General features: G+C 43.9%; 2 protein-coding genes across 4 annotated transcripts; one reads left to right on the plus strand and one right to left on the minus strand.

Annotated features, from left to right (window-relative positions):
• Positions 1-1898: 1898 nt before the first annotated feature.
• On the plus strand, positions 1899-7335 carry msl2a (MSL complex subunit 2a). Of its 2 annotated transcripts, none has more exons than XM_062557340.1 (4): positions 1899-1930; positions 2793-2993; positions 3791-5199; positions 5445-7335. In XM_062557340.1, exons 2-4 carry the CDS (start codon positions 2852-2854, stop codon positions 5745-5747), a joined length of 1854 nt encoding a protein of 617 aa, XP_062413324.1. In that variant the 5' UTR covers positions 1899-1930; positions 2793-2851; the 3' UTR covers positions 5748-7335. The 2 variants fall into 2 exon arrangements, with proteins under 2 accessions (XP_062413324.1, XP_062413323.1); XM_062557339.1 differs by lacking the exon at positions 1899-1930 and adding an exon at positions 1941-2486.
• A 45-nt stretch (positions 7336-7380) lies between these two features.
• Positions 7381-11898, minus strand: LOC119227889 (tumor necrosis factor ligand superfamily member 10-like). 2 transcript variants are annotated; one of them, XM_037487077.2, is made up of 6 exons: positions 10879-10961; positions 10552-10692; positions 9806-9851; positions 9588-9695; positions 8523-8746; positions 7381-8343 (listed from the first exon to the last, which is right to left on the minus strand). In XM_037487077.2, the coding sequence occupies exons 2-6, from the start codon at positions 10651-10653 to the stop codon at positions 8134-8136; spliced, it is 690 nt and encodes a 229-aa protein (XP_037342974.1). In that variant the 5' UTR covers positions 10654-10692; positions 10879-10961; the 3' UTR covers positions 7381-8133. The 2 variants fall into 2 exon arrangements, with proteins under 2 accessions (XP_037342974.1, XP_037342973.1); XM_037487076.2 differs by lacking the exon at positions 10879-10961 and adding an exon at positions 11582-11898 and having other exon boundaries at positions 7385-8343.
• Between the last annotated feature and the right edge of the window lie 2954 nt (positions 11899-14852).

A 14852-nucleotide genomic window follows, 5' to 3' on the forward strand; every position in this document is an offset into this window, starting at 1 on the left:
ATTATAGAGACCCCACTCCTGGTAACAAAATGTGTAGGCGGGTGAAGTTGAATGACACCGGACACAACATTATATTTAGGGGTCTTTATTTCTCGACTACTTTCTGAGTAGTGAGCAGTGTTAAAGAAATTTTATGACTAGAAAATAACCGTATACAATTTTTCCTCTTTAACGTTTCACGAGTGATATTTTCTGTGCACAAATAACTGCAGTGGTTACCCTCCTGCTAATATAATAAAATGAAACAAACAGTACCACACAGTTAAGCTCTGAAATCAAAATCCTTAAAATGATAACAGAATGCATAGCATGGTAAAAAGCGCACAGCGTCATTAGCCCTGTAGCTCTCATGAAACACTTAACACATGAACATCATCTAAAAACATCAGACCAAACAAAACAGCAACAATGCATTTAACATGGAACAACACGTTTTCTGAATTATTCCTTCACAGTTAAATGTATATTTTTCCGTTCTGTACAGAGATGACATATACAATGTATTTACACACAGAAAACATTTACCGCTCCACAGGACAGTCACACAAAGAACGAACCGTAACGTAAGAGTAACGAGCCTATTTTAAAAATGTAAGGAGTAGAAAGTACAGATAATTGAGTTAAAATGTAAGGAGCCGACTAAGTAAAAAGTCGGCAGAAAAATAAATAGTGGAGTAAAGTAAAGATACCTAAAAAGTACAGTCACTTCTGGTGGGGAGTAAACACTGCCCAACACTGCCCATAACCCTGAGTATACCATTCTCATCATGGCATCATTTCACACTCTCACATTTGCTCTGGATTCACATTTCTCAGAGCGAATGAGGATAAAGAAGGTCAATTTGGAAGAAAGTTACTGACCAGTGGACTTTATCAATGGGACAAAATGAAGGTATACGAGTTACAATAACCATCATCCGAGCAGGGAGTTTGTATTGTTGCTCTTTTCCAGAGACAGTGGGATACTATTTCACGAAATGATCAATGAAAGCTTGACCTCCTCTCTTTATATCAAGTAATCCTCATTTCCTTCACACACACCCGCTCACGGACAAAAACTATTCTAACCTTGTCTTCAAACACAAGGAAACAAGATAATGGATATTTTATTGATTCCTTCTGTGCATCCATGCGTGTGTGTGTGTGTTATTATGAAGATAACATTGTATGTTATTAGTTGATGTGTTGATTGGTGAGACCTATAGATCTGTTATTTTTTCAAATAAGTGTAACGTCAATCAGATGCAGTACCGTTTTCAGCCACAACGTCGTGCCATTGGCCTGGTGGCGCTCTTTCAAGATAGGTAAACAGATACCGACATACATGGATACATAGACTATAATGAATTTTCTGCGAGGAGAATACAAATAAGATTCTTAAACTTGTATTTACAACTACTCCTTGTGTTGCAGTAAATGTTTGAATTTTGAACTAATGATTAGTTTTGCATTTTCTATACCCATTTTTGCATTAAATCATTCTAGGTTGATAGGTTGATGATAGGTTGAATAGGTAGAAGATTTTTCACACTGCCAATGGTGATTATATTATTATAATCAATAATGGCGGCGTCATGCAGTTAGGTACCTGCAATTTATTGTTCAACAATACAATTGTTGTTTTGGATCTGAATATTAAGAGACATGCAACATCTCTTAAAGTTATATCACTCAGCTGCGGTCTTCTGAAATATATGATTCAGGGCAGTCGACTCATTCAAAGATTTACAGCCACATAACATTAACTGGAACAAAAAGTGGTAAAAGCTGAATAAAAAAATATATATAATCGAATTTGATTGATTGGGCATATTTTCTCACTTACTTTTTGAAATAATACATGAATTGCTTCTTTTCTTGGCATTGTGTGAATGAAGACGCTGTGAGGTGCGCAGAGCAGAGAGAGTAGAAGATCGCTGCGGTTACCAAGGTAACGAGGAGAACTCTCGCGCGATGATCATGGCTGTTGAGAGGGGTTGATGCGAGGAAAAGTGGAAAATCGAATGATTGATACATTTGCAGCGGCTAGTTAGCTATGTTTCGGTCGCTGCTCCCCAAGTATTATTGTACAACGTATCAGAATAGTAGGATTTCGATTTATAGCTTGCATTTCCCACCGACGCGTAAGGCATAAAGTGGACATTGGGGTTTAATGATACGGTTTAATTTTCTCTAGCTAATTTTGGCTTGCTATGCTAACGCGAACTGGTTAGCTTTGTTTACATCAAGTGCGCGCTTGGGATATGTTAGCTTATTGCTAACCAAACAAATGTGTGATCTTAGGAGCAGCGTTTCGTTCCGCTAGGTATCGACCAGGAGACCGTGATCGATAGCAAACGGGCTCTATGGCTAACATTGAGAATTTCTTGTTTCATTCGTGTGGCTGATGTCCTAAGCTAATGCTAGCTGCATAATGCTAACCCTTTGATAATGGACGGTCTGGTCATTTAATTCACTGTTAGCCGGTAGACATCGTTGGGGAGAATGTGAGTAATTCTAACCAAGGGTCTCATTGGTCCTAATTAACAGGAACCTCAATTGTGATCTGAAAGATCTGGTTCGTGAATAGTAACCACCACGAACCGGTGAAGCTAACATTAGCTCACGTTAGCCTCCCGCAGTGCCAGCTATGGTTGAGCGCGTTTATTGAGAACCGCTTGAGCATATTCGTTGTCTGTTTCTGTTCTATGAAATATTCATGTGCCTGCACTGACGCACCGGAGTGGCCGATTGTTGCACCACCAGGCCACCTTATATTTCCTCTGTTCACCCCGAGACTTGGCTATCTATAGCCTTCGTTGCAGTGACTGGCTGGATTTCCTTTCCCCCCGAGTCTGCGGAGGGCACTGCTATGAACCCCGTAAAGGCAACCGCTCTGTACGTGTCCGCCAGCCGGGCCGTGCTGCAGTGTGACCCGCGGCAGCCTCACACCTTCGCAGAGATGTACAAGCTACTGCCCTTCTTCCGACAGTCCATTGCATGCCTCGCCTGTGGTAAGCATTCTATTATACTATATTATTATTTTATACTTTCTATAAAAACGTATAATGGCAATGCACATGGGTCGCGTAAAACGTTGTTTTTTGTCTAACCTCGTGGAAGGTTAACAGCTGTTTTTTGCAAAATAGTTTTAATTTTGATGAAATGAATGAGTGTTTCATCACCTCACTATTCATATCGACGGAGGTGTTCGTGTGTGTGCGCGTGCGTGCGTGCGTGCGTTCGCATTAGTTGACAGGATTTGTCGTGCTCTCGATGGTCTCCTTAGCAACCGAGGCTGAGCCCCAGTCATCTCCTCCTGGGAAACAGATGACTACTCCGTTGTTGTGTCTGCTGCAGAGCCATGTGTTTCCTATTTATGCTTTATTTACTCCCTTGGCTTTGCTAGTTTAACATAAATCCCAGCACAGCTTGCACGGGAAATATGCAATGGTGATTGACAGAATGATATATGACAAAAATGACTAGCCTTTGATTATTATATAATATTTGTTTTTGTTTTAGTCATTTGTGCATTTATTCAATATTTAATCATAGCTATAAATTGGGTGGTGTTATTAGTACAAATAATCCATGTGAGCATTGTGAGTTTCACTAAAAGCTGAAAAACACAGACATTTAACATATGGAAACAATTTAAATCCCAGATTAGTCAGTATTGTTATCAAACTCGGTGATTTTCTTCATCTGCTTGGAATGCATGAGTCGGTACTGAAACAATTGAGGTGAACAATGGCGTATTCAATTGATAAACACAAGGACTAACAGCTCACTCTCGTCTTTGTCTCAGGCAAACTGCTCCAGGATCCCCTCTCCCCATCACATGCAGAGTGTCAGCATTATGTCTGCTCGGGCTGTAAAGGCCAGAAGATGCAGATAAGGCCGCCGTGCAGTCGCTGTAAGGATTTCTCCTGCTTCCAGGAGAACCAACGGCTCTCTTTGCTCGTGCAATGCTACAAGAAGCTCTGTCTCTATGTAACCCATTCGCCGTTACTGCAATCCATCACCAGCCGAGTGGGAGGGTCCCCAGAAGTTATGGCCCTGCTAGAGGAGGTGCTAATGTCCAATGAAGATGAAATAGAGACAGAAGACCCAAGCCCAGCACAGGAAAATGTGAATCCATCGGCCCAGGAGTCCCTCACTCCGACAGAGGCACCACCTGCTCCTGCAGAGCTTTCAGCTGTACCCCAGAGCTCCTCCTCGGACCCTCCTCGTTCCAATGGACCACAGGAATGTAACGGGGAAGTGCTGCAGGACCTCGCTCCTTCTTCTCCGGAGCTGGAAGTATGCGAGCTGGTAGAGGAGCAGTCACAGGTAGACCTGTCTGTGTCTAGTACTGGCTGCGGTGGTCTGGAAGTGAGTCTGACCACTGGACCTTTAACCCCAACTCCAGGCACTGTGTGCTCACTCAGGGATGGGCAATCTGGCAGCAGGGAGCTGGAGGAGGGGGAGGTGTTGCTTCTCAGTGTGGAGGAGGTGTTGCAGACTTTGGATCCCCTTCAACCTGGTCGAGATACTCCTTATACACAGCCGGAACGTATGCACACTCACGCACACATAGCCACGGACAGAGCACACGCGCCAATGTACATACAGCTAGACGCAACTCACAACTACACGCAGATCCAAACGGACAGGACTAACACAGTGGCCAGTCACGGTGCTCACATCCACGCGTCTTTTGATCCTCCTCCAACCTCCAAGCCCCCGCCAGTCCGCCTTAAACGAAAACGCTCTCGTTCAGAGAGCGATAGGGAAAAGGTAAAGCCCCTCCCTATCGCCTCCATCCTACAGGGCCCTTCCTCACATTCACACACTCCAAACCCTTCTCAGACACTATACATGCAACCACCTACACCCTCCTTAACTGTACCAGCACACACATACTCGTCCCTTCCTAACGGGGCGCCCCCGAAGCTCAGTCGGCCTGCGCCGAACCACAATAAAGGCGCCAGGAAGCATGTTGATGCGGGCCTTAAGAAGCCCCATGCGAAGGCACGCAGCGGTGGAGGCCCCAAGACCAAGGATGGAAGCAAGGACCAGCGGTTGATGGCAGGCTGCATTGTGCCCCCGGCTCCTGTTCGGCCCCCATACAAGAAGCCTGCAGAGAAGAAGGGCTGCAAGTGTGGCAGGGCCACCCAGAATCCATCTGTACTGACATGCAGGGGCCAACGCTGTCCCTGCTATTCGAACCGAAAGGTATTTATTTTTTCATTGGATTTTACTAACTGCAAGCTACATTAGTCTATTTCATCAGAAGTACCGTAGCATTATTGTGTGGTTCAAGAGCATAACTAAAGGGAATTCAAATTGGTAGATTATAGTTTTAGTGAACTGTCAAAGTTATTTGGATTTCTAGATAGCCATGATTGGTAAACAAAATCTAGCTCCTGTGTGTGATGTGGAAATCATTTCAATTAACTAGTCTTGGTCTTCTTCCTCAGGCGTGCTTGGATTGTATCTGTCGAGGTTGCCAGAACTCCTACATGGCTAACGGGGAGAAGAAGCTAGAGGCCTTCGCCGTGCCCGAGAAAGCCTTGGAGCAGACGCGTCTCACCCTCGGCATCAACCTCACCAGCATCACCGCGGCCGCCGCACTCCGCAACCCGGCAACCACCAGCATCCGCACTAACACCCTCCTCAATGTCGCCACAGCAACTGGGAGCCCCGTGACTACAAGCTTTCTGTCCCCCAGCCCGCCACAAGAGCCCAGCTACGAGGACAGCCTGGAGCTGCTGATTGGATGAGAGGCTGGGACTCCAAAAACAGACCGCTCCATGCTGATCGAATGTGACGGCTGATTATTGTATCTGTCAGACAACCTGTACCTCCCCATGACCAGAGGGGAGGCAACAAGGCAGCTATGGGTCTGTCCTGTTCTGTAACCCGCTCTCCTTCTGTGTTGGAAAATGCTGACCAGTCAGACTCGCATGGGTGTGCCAAAGCCTCCTGTTTTGTGCCTGTGTGTGTCGTTACCTGTCTGTAGTTAAACATTTATACTCACTTCCAAGGCTGTTCTGTACTCCAGAGGTGCTTTTTTTTTTTTTTAGACCACAGACATACTGTTAGAGGCAATAGGAACCCAGACCCGATTTTGTGTTTGTTGGTGTGTGTGCGCACCATCTTAGATTTCAGTGTGCGCATGTGTGATTTTTGGTGCAAAATGATAACAAAAAACTGCATCATAATATACCATCACCGGACACCGCATTTTCCGTGTTAGAGTATTCCTCCATGTGTATCTAAGAAATGCATCATTGGTATCAGGACGGCCCTTACTAACCCTTAAGCCTGTATGTGTTCACACCTTAATTGTGAATGAATCTTGTGACTAATCTATGGAGAAGTTATGTCCCACACAAGACTCTATGCCTTTTCTATCTCATTAACTCACTCAATCCGAGTACTGTCAGGCTGATAACGAATTTGTCTTAATGAACTTGACTGATGCAGGCATTGTACAGGCAGCAAGATAATGTCAAAGCACTTGGCTGGCTCCAGTTTCTGTGCATGCAAGTGTGTGTGTGTGTGAGTGTGTATGTTTAAATGCGCCTGCTGAGATTTGCTGAAATTCAGTGGGGAGGTGGATGTTGGGTTGTAAGCACTTGATTGGCCAAATCACAACTAAAACCATTCTTGGTTACCATAGCAATAGGAGCACCAACAAGGAGCCTCCCGGCTTTCGTGCACAGTTGTTTACAGTATTGCCATGTATACGGACTATATAACGACTGTCTTCTAAAATATTACACCTTTATGGGATTGTACATGACTTGAGTGTTTAGATAAACTGAAGCCATAGATTGTCATTAACAAGACAAAATATCTTGTGTGTGCATTTTCCCGCCCCAGTTGTAGTGTCCCAAATGATTAGAGACTAACTGAGAGACTATTTTTGATACCAAGTGTTTGAGATTTGGTACCACGGTCTTTTTTGTCTTTTATTTGAAGCACCTTGAAGCCCTCCTATAACTTGAGAGGCTGTGTATTGTCCGTGTTTGTGTTTACTGTAACTACAACATGTTTGTCAGTCCAGTCGTGGTGACCAAAAAGAGACTGGGAGGAATCAGGCTGACCAAACAAACACCTTGGTTCTCCACTCATAGACCAAGAAGTAGCCGGGGATTACAGCGTGATCAGCAAATACGATCTATCTTCCTGTGTAAGTTGTTTTTTTCTTTTTTGGGCATTACTTGAACCCTAGTTAGTTTTGAGTATCGTTTTTTTTTTTTCTTATGTACAAAACTCTTGTTTGAGGAGTGACTCTTATTGCTGAAACATTCACTGCCATAATATGGAAATGTATTACAACATGGATTAAATGATAGTTTTTTACTTTTTCAGTTTTGTGTCTTTTTGTGTGTAGGACATGTTTGACTCAAGATGCAGACCGTTCCCCACACATTAACCAACCACATAAAAAAACATCAACACTTTGGAAAAGTAGATTTCTTTCATTAAATCTGAATATCCTAAAATATTTATCCAACTTTGAAGGCATATAACAACTGTGCACGTATCCATTGGATATAGCAGTGTAAATGTAATGTAAATAACAGTCCATTCACACGACACCAGTGCTTCTCTTTGAAGTCACAGGAAAACATGATCTACGTCACGACGTAGCTCAAAGGAAATTCAAAAGTACTTTAAGCCAGAAGGAAGCCTCACTTATAACACTGAACATTCAGCATATTGTTGAATTTTAAAATACAACCTATTTTTCATAAATGAACTGTCCCGACATTTCACGTGGGAGACAACTCGATCTGTTAGAAGTCCTTAACACAAGAGGGTACAACATTTGATCTACAGCATGTCCTAGACCAAATGCAGAGTACTGTGAATGCATCGTGTAATACTTGTGTTCTGTTTACTCGTGCTAAACAGAATGTGAATCCTGCGTCAGCTGGAGTAAATACACAGTGAGTGGCTCTTCTCCCTGTCCCTGGCAATTTTGTGGATGAGACATTTCATCATCTCCTTAGTCGCTGAAAAAGAAGTCTTCCTCTCCAATCCTGTTCGAGGCAGCTGCTCAAATGACTGAGCAGATTTTTGAGTCACTTCTATCGATGTCTGTAGCAAGCCACCCCACCATCCGGTACATCTTATCCCGGGGATGGTTTTCTCCCTTTAGCCCACGAGGAAGGCCCCAAAGTAGCTCGCCCTCCCGTCCATCTCCATGGCGCTGGCATTGCTGACGGTGATGAAGAGGCGGTCAGCCGGCTGCAGGAAGGCAGTACCGGCCTGATGCAGAGAGAAGAGACCGGGCTCCGGACCCCGAGGCCAGCAGGCGCTCCGAGAGGATTTCATCAGCAGGATGGGCACCGTATAGGAACTCATCTGTGGGTCATGACCACAAAAACAATATCAGAACTTTCCTAAACATATTATCACATTACGGAGAGAATTGAGTCACACCAACTACATCTTTCTGGTGCATTCAAAGTCACTCTGACATTTATTATTTAAGATCTTGACTAACAACTATTAGATGAACTATTTTCTGCACAAAGCCGAACCTTTTTGTAGATGTACTGGACAAGCTGGGCTTCTTCTTCCTGCCCCTCCGTCTCCCCCGAGGAGGGCAGTCTGAAGTAGGTCTGGCCGTAGATGTAGTAGAGGCCTGCTCGGGGCACCAGCAGTTCTCCTCCCCTCAGCTCCATGTTCTGCAGGAAGGACAGACCTCTCTGGCCCTCCCACTCCCAGATTCGCTCCCCCAGGTAGCCCCTGCTCCTCCGTGGGACTGCAACAGCAAGGAAACACACCCACAGTGAGGATTTCTGTTGCGGCCTTAATGTCACAATTATACAATATAGAAATCATTTCGCAGCAATTAAGGCCATTCACTATGATGCCGTATCATTTAAGAGTCGCAGAGTGAACCATTCGAGTGTAACCAGGCACTGATATTCAAAGAAGAAAGTATAAAGTTGACCGTTATTTTCTTATTTTCTACGAATGCCATTGTTTTTCCGTCGAGGACTGTGATCAAGAGAGACTAAAACACATTTGGTTCGTCAATAAGAATTTACGTGAACATTGTATGTGGGATAGACTAAAAAATAAACTACTCTGCCATGTTTATTATAATGAAGAAACTTGTCACCCAGTTCAGCGCTGTGGCAAAGGGACGTGTTCTAACACAGCTCATTAAAAATACAAAACATTACCAGACATTCCATTTAAAGCCAAAACGTGTAGTATAGAAAAGAGATTGACTGTTGGATCTAAAACAGACGGTGTGACAAACACCAATGCATGCTAATTCTATTTGGGACGGGCTAATACTTTTCTGAAGATACTGCATCAGTAACATCCGACCGAAGGAAAAATGAGATATTGAATGATAACCACGCGGCATTGTGCAAGGCGGAAGCAGCTGCACATCTGCATGTTCTGACAAACAAAAAGACGTTGCTGAATCTGGGAGAAGCCTGAGAAGCCTTGAAGCACTTTCCTAACCTCTGGCACGTGACCGTTTTTGGTGACGCAACACAGTCCTCTCAGGCTCGGGAGCAAAAACCACCAGGTGCACGCCCTGGATGTTTACCCCCCCCCCCCCCGCTAGATTAAAGGATCCTCACCGTCCGCAGTTGGAGGCTCAGTGGACGAGACGACACCGGTCACATGGGCGGCAACTTTAGGAAGAGGGACCCCGGCAGTCAGGGAAGGCACCGCTCCTGTCATTTCATCTGTGACACCACATGCAGATAAGCAACACAAATAGGGGATTTTTGCTGTAAAAAGCCAGAGGGTTAGTAGATTAGAAGTAACTGATAATCAATGGAGGCATTGTTCTCACTTCTCATAGCAGTAGAAATCTCTTTCTGGAATCGGTCAGCCATCGTCTGAAAGAAAAACACCCCTATGAGTTAGAAAGAAAAGAGCAGGGAAAAGAGAGAGTGGCTGGGAGGGCAGTGTCAAGCATCTTGACCTCCTCCGTTTTAATGCCTTTTTAGGCATCTTTAGATCATAAACATTCTGCAATTCATCAGAGGTCTTGTCAGGCCCATTACTCATGACCTGTAATAACAGTGTTTGTTTTTGGGTGAGTCACATCAGATTTATTTATAAAGTGTCAAATCACAGACACTTCTCGTAAAAAGCAGGTCACTCAAGGCAATCAAAACGTATCCCCGACAGCAACGGCAGTAAGGACGCCTCCCTCTGAGGGGAGGGAACCTCGAGGAGAACCGGGCCCTTTATCACGTACTTCAATCAGTTCGGTCCATGCGATTTAGAGGAGCTGCAGAGTTGCGTCATTTGTACGTGATTTAGACTGAAATTTGATATGTAGTGTGGATTTTTCTGTGAAGAAAAGGCCACTAGTGTCTTAAAAAGGAACAGAGTGAAGGATTTAAAAGGGATCTTTCGTCAGCATGGAATATAAATCACCAGAAAATGTGTTTTTGCAAGTTTGGATGTCACCAAATTATACACGCTGCACCTTTAATTTTAACAAAATAAATGTGCACATACAATATTGCAATCAGGGATCACAAATCAAAAAACAGATGAGACCAAAAAATATATGAAATAAAGAAAAACCTTCTCCAGGTGGTGGTGGAGCTGTTGCGTAACTTGCCAGCAGGGATCGCCCTTCTTTTCCTTCGATGAATTCTCAACGTCAGAGCGCAGATTTTCGTTCATCAGACAGGACACGCTGCTGCGGGAGAAAGTCTCCTGTATCTGTCAACATATTGAAAGGCAAGACACACAATTGAAAATAGGCCATTCTTCTATTCATTATTTCCTGAATTAAATGCAGAAACTTTTTTTATACAATTTACATTTGAGACTTCAAAACGGCTAATACAAATGTATTAAGCAACCAATTGGATTGTTAATTAATTGACTGTTTGCATAGTACCACACCTGGAGTAGTTTTTGAATATTTATTTTGTGCAGCTGTACAAAGATCAATGTAATGGCAGCATAATCCTTTCAGTGTAAACGCATATTTTTGTCAGAGTAATAAAGTGCCTTAGTTATTAAGCAAAATGCAGATCAATGATACAGGTGGATGCCAATTGGTGGATGCAATTAACTCCATGTGGTCAAAGGTGTGTGTGCTAGTTGAGGTGGGCGTTCTGCGGTCACTCAGCCAATCAGAGCTCAGCACCGGATCAGTCAACCTCTCATAGTGTCAGAGCTGGATTATGTTGCCTTTGGGTGTCACAAAAAAAAGAAGAAAAAAAAATCCTGCCGTTGTTTTGGTTAATATGCTCTCCAAAATGTCTCACCTCTAGCAGATTATTAACGTTCACAACGACCACTTCATGACAATTTTCGATAAAGTTGTACAAGACTTGTACAACAACTAGCCTGCCGACGTCACTGAACGTCACGGAGTGAGTTGACGGCGAAAGCCGCGTTCATAATTCCAACGTCTTACTCCTTTTTATTCGTACCGCTAACGTAACAATTGTGTCCCCGAAATAGTATCCGATTAAAGTACACGTCACACCAGCATACAGATGTGCAGTTATTAAAGTCAACTTTGTCCACTATCCCTTTTCTTCTATGAAGCAGCAGTCCAGTTTAATGCGTTAATATGTTAGCCCTACTGGTATTTTACCGTGCTCAGGACCTTGTTGAAGTACACGAAGCTGACGGCCACCGCGATGGTCTGCAGCAGGATCGCTGCGAGCAGGATGAGCCCCAGACTCTGGAGGGAGAGAGAAACGGCCATTTCATTTCACTTCACCGTGCGGCGGCACCCGAGGAAAGTTCCGAGGAGCGAGAGTCACTTCCAGCAGGGAGGACGAGTCAGGTCAGGCTCCGCTGCAAGCCTGCTCCGCGAGGGAGGGAGGGAGGGAGGGAGGATGAATGAACAGCCTCAAGACGTCACTGCTTCACTGCTTGTACAGTGAAGTGAGCTGGGGGCATACTGTTGCAAGTGCAACTTCGTGAGGCTTTCAGATGCCGTCGGATATTAGCACTCAACATGCGTTGGGTGCTAATTTACAACCTGAACGATAATAATTATAATTTGGACCTTTTTCCAAGTATTTATATAATTAAGGATGTTACTTAGTTGTATAAATATCCTGAAAAAACCCACTTAATGTGTGTTTGACTGTTAAAGTATAAAATTAATTCTAAGCAATATTTGAATTAACAAGCCTCCTGAAAAATGTATCAAATCTGAACATACATGTGACTGATGTCTGAGTAGAGAATAAGGAGATGTGTGTTCTGTGTTCTGAACAGAACTTCTTTTAATGGCGTGTAGGATCCTGCAGGCCCAGTTATGTGCAGCAGATGCTCGTTAAAGGCAGAAGTTTTAGACAAGGTTTACTCTTCTCTGCTTGAAAGTTTCTTCGTTCCACTTCAAGCCCAACATCTTTCACAATTTATAACGGGGCTCATTAATATTGTATTTAATAACTTTCCACCAGAAAGACATCAATGCAGTGCTAGTTCTTTTTATGACTTTAGGACCGCTGAAGGCAACTTTAACCTCTTTGTCGACTGAGGCATTTCGCTGTGAGCGGGAAGGCTCTGGAAACACTCAGTGCTAAGAAGTTTTGTGTTTTATGAAGATACTTAGCGTTTTGTGCCTGACTTAACGTTTTTATTTATAACAATATTGACCTCATTAGTGGCTGCTGCTAAAAAAAACAAACCAATGGCATGTTGTCATATGACCTAAAGCACTCGAGCGTAGAAAGCACATAATCAGCATCTGAACAGTGAGAAGGAAAAGAAATGCATTTTTCCCCCCTCTCTTTCCTGCAATTGTGTGGTGAGCTAAGTGAATGCCATTCGATTACAGTGCCAAATGACCTGCCATTGTGTATTCCTATGTGTAGGCCGAAGTAGCATTCGTCCCAGGGGAGTCATTCAATCTGCAGAGCTTAACCTTCGGTGATTCATGCGGGTTCCTTTACTTTCATTCCTTCACCTCTCACCCCTGCTCCATTGTGAGTGGGAGGAAGTGAGAGTGGAGCCGAAAGAATTCACGGCTCCTGGATGTGCACCACCCCGGCGAAAATCAAACAGACCTGCGCCAGAGCACGTGTAACACCACCTTCACACCTCACACGGGCCGCCGTAACATTGACCCAGGAATGTAGAGCCCCACCGGAGCGAACGGGAAAAGCTGATTTGAAAAGCACAAAATGCGGAAGAGACGCGATCAGAGGTTCCTGTGTTGCCTTAGGTGCGTAAATTCCCAGGCTTGTCGGAGCAAAGTGGTGGAGATGAGTGTTACCTGAAGACTGTCTGGCCCCCGGGCGGGGAAGGTGACACCCTGAGAGACATGCCTGTCTGCCGTCACATGGCAAAACACACAAAGAGACACACATGCATACTCAGTTTTTTTAATTTTTTTTAATCAGGTCCTTGTTATTTCTTCCTCTTGGATCCGACCTGCCAGCGGCCTTTGACCTTAGTCACACATGTCCACATGGAGCCTTTCCTGACAGGCTTTAGTCCTGCTAATATCGATGAGACAAAATGACCAAAAAGTAACGCCGCATTCTTTCCTGTGAATCCCTCCGGCGTGGGAAGGCGATTCAAATCAGTCACTGCAATGACAACTATACAAATATAAAATGTAAACATGTGAAGGGTTGCAACTTTAGAGCCCTGGAAAAAAAAGCTAGAACAAATGTTGGTCAGCACCCAAAATCCTCAAAAGCTGCTGTCTCTCTGTGAGGAACAGTACTGTGACGTCGTTGAACTCTGTGACTCTGGTGAAACCATTTTCCAAACCCTAAATCTGAAATCGGTTACAAAAACAATTGGAAACAGGAAAGCATGCGGTAAATTGCTGCGTCTCTGGAAAAGAAAGCAGTTTCCCCCTGAAGAAAAAGCTTGAGTAACAGCCAGAAGACGTATATAGGCCTACAGTGTGATAGATTTAAAGGACAGAACACACACCATCCACCCTGCTCTGTTCTCCACTCCCTTTCCCTCCCCTGAGGATTCTCCTCCCCACGTTCCTCTCCGTAAAGTCATGGAATCTCCCTAAATTCCCAACTTAGCACTACAGCTGCTCATTGTCTCGTTTATGAAACAAAGACCAAAGTGCAAAAGAAAAACGCCACAGCAGCACAATTGCACGCAAACGGTTGCCAGTGACTTAGTGTGTCAACCCGGACCATCAGGGGGAGGCTGTGTGAACGTAGCACACATATGAGTGTTAAAGTGCCTCAACACAAAAACAGACAGATAAGATCCATGTTTTCAGAATATATATTTTCTTTTCACAACAATACACCCAATAGAAAATATACAAAAACACCATAATATGTAGAATAATATTAGTTTACACAAAGATCACTGCACGACCAATATTGTTCTATTGATGTAACAAAGTAGGTAATACAGTATTGTATGAATATAATACTGTGCTCTGTGCATGAATGTCCTATTCATTTTATATATTATGTAGAGTAGTTAAACACAGTTTCCTTTGTTGACTGGTACGTTGGAGAGAGGATGGAGGGTTCAGAGAGGACACGGACGCCCTGGTGAAGGATTTACGAGGATGCGAAGAGCTTTATGTCCCTCACTCCACACCTGAGATTACGGACTGTGTGTTGGATTGAGACGACAGAAGGTGCTTGTTCATGTCAGTCCAGTAGAGGGGGTTGTTGCACAGATTATACCTGCTGCTGGTTTTAGTCAGTTTAGTCAATTAGAATTGGCTTTAACTCCGGTCTGGAACACAGGTTTACAAATAGACAAGAAAATCCCAAAAGAATAAAACGAGGACAACAGAAAATAGTATAAAAGAAACAATATTTCTGATTTTGAAAATAAAAGAGAGCTGGGGCTAATGCTGGAGCCCTGGGAGGGTCTTTGTGTTCCCTTGTGATAGCAATGTGGAGTACACACAC

The sequence above is a fragment of the Pungitius pungitius genome, chromosome 14 (assembly GCF_949316345.1).
Source record: "Pungitius pungitius chromosome 14, fPunPun2.1, whole genome shotgun sequence".
Lineage (NCBI taxonomy): Eukaryota > Metazoa > Chordata > Actinopteri > Perciformes > Gasterosteidae > Pungitius > Pungitius pungitius.

What these genes read in the sequence shown, in the direction of transcription:
- msl2a (XM_062557340.1), top strand. Translation starts at nt 2,852, where the DNA reads ATGAACCCCGTAAAGGCAACCGCTCTGTACGTGTCCGCCAGCCGGGCC. An exon ending in CATTGCATGCCTCGCCTGTG is followed by an intron (nt 2,994 to 3,790) that starts GTAAGCATTCTA and finishes TCTTTGTCTCAG; the next exon opens with GCAAACTGCTCCAGGATCCC. An exon ending in CCTGCTATTCGAACCGAAAG is followed by an intron (nt 5,200 to 5,444) that starts GTATTTATTTTT and finishes CTTCTTCCTCAG; the next exon opens with GCGTGCTTGGATTGTATCTG.
- LOC119227889 (XM_037487076.2), bottom strand. Translation starts at nt 11,695, where the DNA reads ATGGCCGTTTCTCTCTCCCTCCAGAGTCTGGGGCTCATCCTGCTCGCA. An exon ending in TCCACCACCACCTGGAGAAG is followed by an intron (nt 9,852 to 10,551) that starts GTTTTTCTTTAT and finishes TTTTTCTTTCAG; the next exon opens with ACGATGGCTGACCGATTCCA. An exon ending in TGAGCCTCCAACTGCGGACG is followed by an intron (nt 8,747 to 9,587) that starts GTGAGGATCCTT and finishes TTGCTGTTGCAG; the next exon opens with TCCCACGGAGGAGCAGGGGC.